Source organism: Podarcis filfolensis (genome assembly GCF_964270895.1).
Source record: "Podarcis filfolensis genome assembly, chromosome: 7".
NCBI lineage: Eukaryota > Metazoa > Chordata > Lepidosauria > Squamata > Lacertidae > Podarcis > Podarcis filfolensis.
In genome coordinates, this window is record NC_139603.1 from 1,489,398 (window position 1) to 1,498,508 (window position 9,111).

The following is a 9,111-nucleotide window of genomic DNA, read 5'->3' on the forward strand; positions in this document are numbered from 1 at the left end:
AGCTCCAGGTGCTCCAGGTGCAGAAGCAGCACCTGCCCATTGATGCATCCGCTGAATTGCCCTGCCAACAAGCCAGCCAATCCAGTGGCTCTGCTTCGCGCGCGGTGGTGGTGGTGGTGGGGAGATCCGCTTTTCAGAGTGTTTCAGACAATTTATAATTATTCCACTTCAGGAGCATCAAAATCTCGGAGCTGCTCACATGTCCTACACATACTGATCCCTATTATTAAAGGAAAGGAAAGATCCCCCAATAGGTGGTTGATAACGTCGGCGCACGTGTAGTTGTTCTTTTCAAACCACACTTAAAGTAATCAGAGATGCGCCTCTTTGACGCATCATTAGGGTTCGCGCAAGAGAACTGCACAGTGGAGTCTATACGTAGGAGCCAATTCCTAGGGGCCGAAGTCCCTTCAGCCCCCCCTTAAATATTTGAGGTGGCGTCCTCCCCCAAGTTGATGGGCACTGCCATTCAAATGGTGTACGTGCGCCAAGTCTTGTGATCGGTTAGGCAGGGCGGGACTTACCTGCCGTCCCGTCCTCCCAACGTTTTAGTCAATTCTTTAGTCTATTCTTTGCTGTGATATATATTTTTTAAAAAAAAGTAACAGAAAGGCAACAAATACTTATTGTTGCTTTGTTTTTGAACAAACTCGTTCACTTTGATGAGGGCTTGGTGAGTTTCTGAATCCCTCCCCCTTCCGAAGTGGCCCCTTCCTTGCCCACGAACCCAAATACTGTAGGTTGATTTTGGAAGTTAAGTCCACCTGAATGCATGGGAGATCAAGGAGCGAGCCAGGAAGTTCTCGATTGGTGGCGCTCGGGAAAGGTCCGCGCCAAGACCCAGCCTCCTGCCCACTAAAACCGCCGGGAAAGCATTGCTATAATAGGGTGACTTCTGACTGAGATCGCGCTCCTGCGAAGCGCTTTGAAGGGAAGAAAGCGCTAATGCCACATTCGAGGAGAGTTCGCTTTCCAGTGGCATCCTTGCTCACACGAATGCCATCTTTTAAACAAGAGAGCAGACATTTCCCCATTAAAGCAAACCCTGGATCGCTTGCTCCTTTCATCCGAGAAAGCTCCAGCATCTTTTCCATGCGCAGCCTTGATTCTGGTAGTACTTCCCTAGGAATAAGAAAAAAGCGCCTTTGAGCAATACATTTCCTGCTCGGCGACAGCAGCTCTTGATCATAATTCTGGAATAGACTACCAGACCTGCCTGAACAGCAGGCCTTCATCTTAGACCAAAGGAGGGGGCCTTGTGGCGCTGCAGGTGACACTGAACCATCTCCCATCAGCACCTGTCCGCCCGGCAAATGGTCAGGGATGGTGGCAACTGGAGTCCAGCGACACCTGGAGGTCATCCGTTTCCCCAACTCTCCTTGAGAGCTTACATGCCTTAGTGCGGGATCCAGCCAGAGCGAGGTACTTTGAAGGCCTCGGATTTGAAAGGGATGAAACGTTTCTCTCCTGCTGAAACAAGAGGGCATTTCAGCTGCTTCTGGCGGAAGAGAGGGCACTGCCTGCCGGCCCACCACAGGGTGCAACTCCACGCTAAGCACTTTCAAGTCCCACGGAGCCTTTGCACGCAGAGAGACGCCCAAGTCTCCCGCTGAAACGTGCGGGACGATGGCGCAGCTCCGAAGCGCATTCCCGTCCCGACAATTTCAACAGAAATTGCCGGGGGAGTCACGCTCTCTAGACGCTTCCTGCGTTCCTAGAGTTGACTGTGGCGATCCTGGAGCCTCGGGCCCCTTGAACGTCGCCGGGCTAAGGTCTCCGTGAGGCCGACCTGCCGGCTCAAAGCTGGTTCCCTCAATCCGCTGAAGCCCTTTGCTCTGGGGTCGCCTGCCCGTTCCTTTCTTCGTGCGCGCCCGCTCCTTCGCTTGCGCTCGCTGCCAAGGCGCCTCAGTGCGCTTGGCCGACCGAGTCCCTGCCAGTCTTTCTTCAGCGGTTCGCCTGGAACATTTCGCACTAGCCCAGCTGGATGACTTCGAGGCAGTTTGTTTTAGTTACGAAATGTTGGCGATGGGTCACCCTTAGGGTGCCGGGTACACCTGGCGAGCTCCTGCTGGCCGCCTGCTCTGAAGGCAGGTCGGGGGCGGCGGTGGATGCCCAGGGCGCGAGGCCCTTCCGGATGGCCAGGAGCGCAAGGGGGCCGCGGGAGAACTGCTTTGCTGCATCACCAAAGGGCCGCGTTCTGTTTCTGACGCCATTTCCTGTTGGTTGTCCAGAGCAGTAGGTACTCAAAGATATACTGCTCCTGAGCGCAGAGGTTCCATTTTAGCTGTCACCGAACCAATCAATCTTCTAATGAAATCTCTAACAGAGTTAGAACTGGGGAAATGAAATGCCTTCCTTACGACCCCCGTCCGCCCTTTATGCCAAACGAATAGTTTGGGAAGTGGATGGGAATTATTATGGCTAGGCCAATGTGATTACTATCAGCCTAGTTCCTCTGGAAGTTTTGAAATCCAAGCATTTCAACCGAAGTCGAAAGTATGGACTGTGGCTGCCGGAGTTTTCCTTAGTTACCTTCTGAAGAAACAGACCATGGTTAAAGCATCAACTTTATTTCTTTTCTCTGCCTCTGGTGCGATCCAGTCTAAGGCATGGACTTTTCAGTCCTATTGATTTCAATCCAATACATTCTATACATTCCAATAGGACCACCTACTAAGTGTGCATGGGACTGCGCAACCTTAAGCCAACGTCTAAATCCCCATAGTAATCAACGAACTATGTGCGTGGTCTGACTATGTTGCATGCATACACACATTTAAAGCATTTCTGTTCAACCTCGCAAGTTCCTTGGAGGAAGATGTTTGTTGTGATTGTTGATGACGATCGTAACATAAAATCCCTAGATATATAGGGTCAGCCCCCTCTGAGCAATCCACCGCAAAACATGAAAGCAACCGTAGAAATGTTCTTCAGCAGCACGGCCTGGAGGGAGGCGTGCGGATGGGTGAACTAGAGCATTGAAACTATCCAAGTCCGTAGGAAACCGGGAGGTAGTCCTTCCAGATTCATGACCAGGGTATAGCATAAGAAGGTGATTTTAGTCCCAGAACAGGGGGGCAAAAAGCCTCCCCCCCGGTTGCGCCCACGGGTGCTCAAGGGCAGCAGCCGGCGTCTTGGCGAGGAGAGCCCTAGGTGGGAGCTGATTATTCAAATCGCCTGCCTAGGACCTGGGGATTGGAGGCGAGCTTGGCCTCTGGCTGCTATATCACTCCGGCACCCACGTCACTGCACCACTTCGTTTCCTCCTCCTCCTTCCACCCTCCTCCTCCTCCTCCTCCTCCTCCTTGCCTTCGCCTCAGGGCAACTCTTCTCAGCGAAACCCACCCAAGCAGTAGTAGTAGCAGCGGCAGCGGCAGCAGCAATAGCGGGCAGGGAGAAACCCCACGCAAAGCGAGCCCACCCTCCCCCTCCCCCAACACACACATAGAGGGAGGGGGAAGAAGGAGGGAGGGAGGGAGGGAGGGAGGGAAGGAAGGAAGGAAGGAAAGACGGAGGGAGAAGGGAGGGAGGGAGAGAGGGAACGAGGCAAGGAGAAGGAGGGAGGGCTACCGAGGAGGGTGTTTTCCTTTTCTCCCCCCCCCTTTTTTTTGGATTGCTCTCTCTCCCTCTGTCGTCGCTTGTTGTGGCTGTTAAATTTTAAACTGCCATGCACTCCGCTTCCAGTATGCTAGGAGTCGTGAAAATGGAAGGACACGAGCACACGGAGTGGAGCAACTACTACGGCGAGCCGGAGGTAAATGGCAACTTCTGTCTGTTTGCGTGGGTGGGTGTCTCTCTCGCTCTCTCTGTTTGTGTGTGGGTCCCCCACCCAATCCCCAAGCCTCCTCCTTCCGCTAAAAAACAGGACTCTCTCTCTCTCTCCCTCTCGCCCTCTTTTTATACAACACTGTGTTAGCCTTGAGATAATATTAACTTTGTGATCAAATATTGACTTGCGAAGCCTCCAAATCCTTTGCCATGCCTAGCCGCGCTATCCTAACAAAGTTGTGTTTGGCAGAGAGAGGTTGGGGGGGAGAGGAAGGGCGTTTGAGGGGGGAGCTATAAGGAACCAGGGGAAGAGGGGGCGCATTTATTGCTCGAAATCTCGCCCTGGGAGGGCTCGGAGTCTGGGGGCAAATGAAACCCAAAGCCGGACAAGAATTATTTCTTGAATGAGCGGAGCAAAGCTTTACGCGCAAGCTCCTGCCGCTCTCCAGGTTGCGTGCCTCCTTCCTTTGCTCCGGAAAACAGCCGGGTCGTGACAACCGAGATCTTTTCCCTCCTTGAGTCAAATCACATTTCAGGTTCCCTCCTGGAGCCGTCAGCCCCATTTTTACCCTTGGATTTTGAACAGAGCCCCCACGCCGATTTCCATGGCGTTTAAATCTGCCTAGGGCTGAGGTCTTGACCCCCAAGTGATTTCGATGCAATCCTCCCCCGCAGTAAAGAAACAAAGTTGTCGGAAGATCACGACGGATATTCCCTAGTTAGTGTATGAGAAATTCGGGTTGAAATCGAATCCTACCGAAACGAAACACAAATTCTATCGAGTCGTTTTGATGGACCCGGCTTCTGTTGGGTTAAGAAACTATAACACAAGTGACTTGGGAAGTAAATTGCATTGAAACCCAAGAGAATCGCTAAGGATTGGAAACCGAAAGGCTTCGGGGGAGTCAGATATGGGGGTCTGAGGCTCTAATCCTCTGCGCGCTTAGCTGGGGGTGAGTCCCGCGAAACACAGTGGGGTTTACTTCTGAGTAAGCAAGCATAGGATTGCACGGTTAGACCGGGAAAGTGTGTGCGGTAGAGAGCGGGCTTGCTTTCTGGTAGATTTGCATTAGCATTTGGGTTTTAACAGGAACAATTCCCCAGCCAACGAACAAGGAAATATTTTAAACACCCACCTGGGTCCTCCTTTTCTTCCATCGCAATAAGAAACACGTTACTTGGAGCTAAGGCTCATTAAAGCCAACGGGAATTTTTAAAATGAGGGTGCAGGAATACTGTTATGACCAGACTGGTCGACTTTCTCCTGTGGCATTAAGGTCCAGATCCTAACAGGTGGTGTTGTTGTTTTGTATGTCATCGATTTCACTGGGACCTGTATCAGCTTAGCGCATTTGGGATCCAAGTTTGCAATGCTTGGACCCCTGTCCTAACCATAGACACGATCGAGTCTAAGTTAGGCGCTCCCCCTGCCCCTTTTTAAATTGTATTTGGCGAGATTTACAAGCCGATCCTCTCCCGTGTTTAAGGTAAAGATAAAGGGACCCCTGACTACTAGGTCCAGTCGTGACCGACTCTGGGGTTGCGGCGCTCATCTCGCTTTATTGGCCAGGGAGCCGGCGTACAGCTTCCGGGCCGTGTTTACTCGGATGTAAATCTGACCGGTTTCAATTTAACTGCCCCCCAGATTCAAGCACCTGCTGTAGCCTTCCATTTAAATTCAAGGGGCCCAAGAGTGCCTGAACCATGTTCACTGGGGCGCTGGGTACTTTCACCTTCCAGCATTGTATCGCACAGACTCCGAAGGAGACCGTTACACCAAAGAAAGCTCCCTCGAAATGCGCGGTGGTTGGGGCTGAGGGCTGGGTTGCCCACGATCCCGTGGCCAGGGAGTTGGGGGTCTCGGGTGGGACGACCCGTGGGCCACCTCCACTAACCGCTGGGCTCCCCGCTCTTGTCGCCTTTGCAGGGTTACTCCACCATGAACGCGGGGCTGGGCATGAACAGCTACATGAGCATGCCAGCCATGGGCACGGCGGGCAACATGACGACGGTGGCGTCCGGCGGCTCCATGGGCATGTCTTACGCGGCCGGCCCGGCGGGCATGAACCTCTCTCCGGGCGCGGGGGCCATGGCCAGCATGGCGGCGCACCTGAGCCCCAGCCTGAGCCCGCTGGGGGCGCAGGCCGGCTCGATGGGGGGCGCGCTGGGCGCTTACTCGGCGCTGAGTCCCGTCGGGGCCGGCGGCAGCGGCGCGTACGGGCAAGCGGCGGGCCTGGGCCGCTCCCGCGACGCCAAGAGCTATCGCCGGAGCTACACGCACGCCAAGCCGCCTTACTCGTACATCTCCCTCATCACCATGGCCATCCAGCAGTCGCCCAACAAGATGCTGACGCTGAGCGAGATCTACCAGTGGATCATGGACCTGTTCCCTTTCTACCGGCAGAACCAGCAGCGCTGGCAGAACTCCATACGCCACTCGCTCTCCTTCAACGACTGCTTCCTCAAGGTGCCGCGCTCGCCGGACAAGCCGGGCAAAGGCTCCTTCTGGACTCTGCACCCGGACTCGGGCAACATGTTCGAGAACGGCTGCTACCTGCGGCGCCAGAAGCGCTTCAAGTGCGACAAGCCGCCAGGCTCCAAACAGCAGCAGCAGCAGAATCAGGGCGCTTCGCCTGCCTCGTCCGCGGGAGCCTCGTCGCAAGGTAAGAAGGCGGCCTCGCAGGCGCAGCAGGAACGCGACCTGCCCAACGGGGCTCCGGAATCGCCGCACTCCAGCGCCTCCCCTTGCCACGAGCACAAGCGCGCCCTGGCCGACCTGAAGGGCCACCCGGAGCCCGCCCCGTCGCCGGGGCAGCAGCAGCAGCAGCAGCAGCACCTGCTGGCGCAGCATCACGCCCACGCGGGGCTCTCCCACGAGGCGCACCTCAAGGCGGAGCACCATTACGCCTTCAACCACCCCTTCTCCATCACCAACCTGATGTCCTCCACAGAGCAGCAGCAGCAGCACCCCCACCACCCGCACCATCCGCACCAGCACCACCCCCACCCGCACCACCCGCACCACCCGCACCATAAAATGGACCTCAAAGCCTACGAGCAGGTGATGCACTACAGCAGCTACGGCTCGCCGGTGCCCGGCAGCCTGGCCATGGGCTCCGTCACGAACAAAAGCGCCCTGGAGACCTCGCCCTTGGCCGGAGACGCCTCCTATTACCAAGGGGTCTACTCCAGGCCCATCATGAACTCTTCCTAAAGGGCACCCCACCCTTCGGCTCTGCCCACCCCCTAAGGGCCAATGCCCTCTTTCTCTCCCCAGGACAAACCCGAGACTTCTCTGGGCAGGAGGAGATTTGAGATATGATGTAGACTTTGGAAAGAATCCAAACGGTGCCCAAAGCCAGGTCAGTTTATTCCACGGCGTCGCCTCCCGATCCCAATCCGTATCCAAAGCCCATCGGACTCAAACAATCCGGTGGCCTCCACCCACTACCTGGGAGCTCCGGCGCCTTTGTATCAACTAAAGATTCTCTAGCCCTATTTTTTAAATGAAAAAGACAACTTTCTATGAGGAGCGCACTGACCCCACCTCTCCCGCGCACCACTTTTGGCAAAGAATCCTGGACTTCGCGCCCCGCTCCTAGTTTAGAAAAGGCTCCCGTAATATTTAATCGACGTTTGCTGTTGTGTAATTTAAGGCTCCTTTTTCTTCTACTCTTTTCTCGCCGGCGTCGGGAAAACAGGATTGATCTCCAACAACCGTGGGGCGTGGAAAACATCCAGTTCCGCGGGCTTCGGCTCTTGACCACCGTCACTTTTCTTCAGACACCGATTTAAATTTTATATGAGTTGGAGGTTTCCTTTTAGGAGTCTCCTTGTCTGTTTCTTTATTTTGTTTGTTGCGGGGAGTTATAAATATATCTATTTTTGGGTGTGAAAGTGACACAGAAATAAGTGTGTGTGTGAACCGGTGTTAGATTTCAAAACTGAGGATCAAAAAGACTGTAGCGTTGTGAACTCGGGGGAGGGGGGTACCCAAAAATGGACTTTAGATTGTAATTTGACACAGGAAGTTTTGATGTTACCGGGAGAGTAAACGACTCCGATCGATTTAATTTATCGTTTTTGTACGCTTTATTTATGGTTTATAGATGTGTATTCTGGTAAGAACCGACCAAATTCTCACAAACCATATATTAAATTGCTGTTGGAGATTTTTTTCCCCCCTTTCTTAACTTTAACAATAATACCTGTCTGTTATTTTCCAGTATAATGATAGAGATGCGGGAAAGATAACGAACTAATTTTAGCTCTTGATATTGCTTGCCAGTGGGCTTACTGTGCTTAGAGCAGGCCCCCTCCAAGATGGCCTGTATTTAAAATGCACATATGAACCTGGAGTATCATGTTTCATACATCATCAAATCTTGTTGGCACGCTTACCATTCCGCGTCTAAACTGTGAATAGGACTGCAACCTTACTTCCAAATATACACTTCATTCTCAAGTAAAGACAGAGCTGAATCTATGGTAAATCTTTGCCTGATACGCACTAGATTCACAAGCAGTTTGGTTTCAGACTCCCAACTGTTTAGCAAAATTACTTCCCGCTTCGTCCAAAGTAAACTGCTGAAATGAAGGGGGCTGGGGGGTTGTTTTGGGGTTGTGCGAAAGGACTGTGAGCTCAGCTCAGTTCTGATACTGCAGACCAACTCCTAGGCCCGGAATGGGCTCAGAGGCACTAGAATCTGGTTGGTAGATCTTGGGATTCTAGTAAAAAGCAAAATAGATCAGAAAAGCCTAAAGTCTGCCAACTCACTGAGTTGCAGCCCATGGAAGTCCTAGGACAAGTCGGACTGAAAATAGGGGCTTTCTTGTCGGCAGAGGTTGGACAAAAATAATACTCCAGCCTTGTAATGGGTTGAACTAGATGACCCACGTGGTCCCTTCCAACTCTACAATGCTACGATTCTGTGACTGGGTTGTTAGGCTCTCAGTCGAGGCCTATATATATAGATGCTGCCTATTCTATGTATGTATATTATTGCTTTGCCTACTTGACTTTAAATATTGCTTTGTTTATTTGATCCTGTGAACATTACTTGATAGGAAAACCCATCGGTTACCTTACACATTTGCAATCGGGCAAGTTATACTTGCCTAGACATCCCCGCTGACTCCCGTCCACGACTAGGATTGCAACCTCTGTTAAAAGGGGTATTCTCGACATCTGGGCATCATGATAATAGTGGAATCATTTACACAATAGCACAGTATTCAGCCAAAGTATTTTTATGACTCATTGATTTCACTTATAATGTCTCATTCAATCTCCGGCCTTAAAAGTGCTTCATCTTTGACTGTACCTGATATTCAGCCTCGCGT

The 9,111-nt window shown here is 52.5% G+C and overlaps 1 protein-coding gene and 1 long non-coding RNA gene across 2 annotated transcripts; one reads left to right on the plus strand and one right to left on the minus strand.

Moving 5' to 3' along the window:
* Positions 1-571: 571 nt before the first annotated feature.
* On the minus strand, positions 572-2,150 carry LOC310766980. The gene is made up of 2 exons (XR_014550558.1): positions 1,392-2,150; positions 572-1,122 (listed from the first exon to the last, which is right to left on the minus strand). It is a non-coding gene; the product is annotated as an uncharacterized lncRNA (long non-coding RNA).
* A 1,167-nt stretch (positions 2,151-3,317) lies between these two features.
* FOXA2 (forkhead box A2) lies at positions 3,318-8,813 on the plus strand. The gene is made up of 2 exons (XM_083624337.1): positions 3,318-3,754; positions 5,696-8,813. The coding sequence occupies exons 1-2, from the start codon at positions 3,668-3,670 to the stop codon at positions 6,980-6,982; spliced, it is 1,374 nt and encodes a 457-aa protein (XP_083480463.1). The 5' UTR covers positions 3,318-3,667; the 3' UTR covers positions 6,983-8,813.
* The last annotated feature ends 298 nt before the right edge of the window (positions 8,814-9,111 follow it).

Excerpts from the sequence above, each read along its gene's own strand:
- FOXA2 (XM_083624337.1), top strand. The coding sequence starts at position 3,668 with ATGCACTCCGCTTCCAGTATGCTAGGAGTCGTGAAAATGGAAGGACAC. Across the intron at positions 3,755-5,695 it reads ACTACTACGGCGAGCCGGAG|GGTTACTCCACCATGAACGC; the intron begins GTAAATGGCAAC and ends TCGCCTTTGCAG.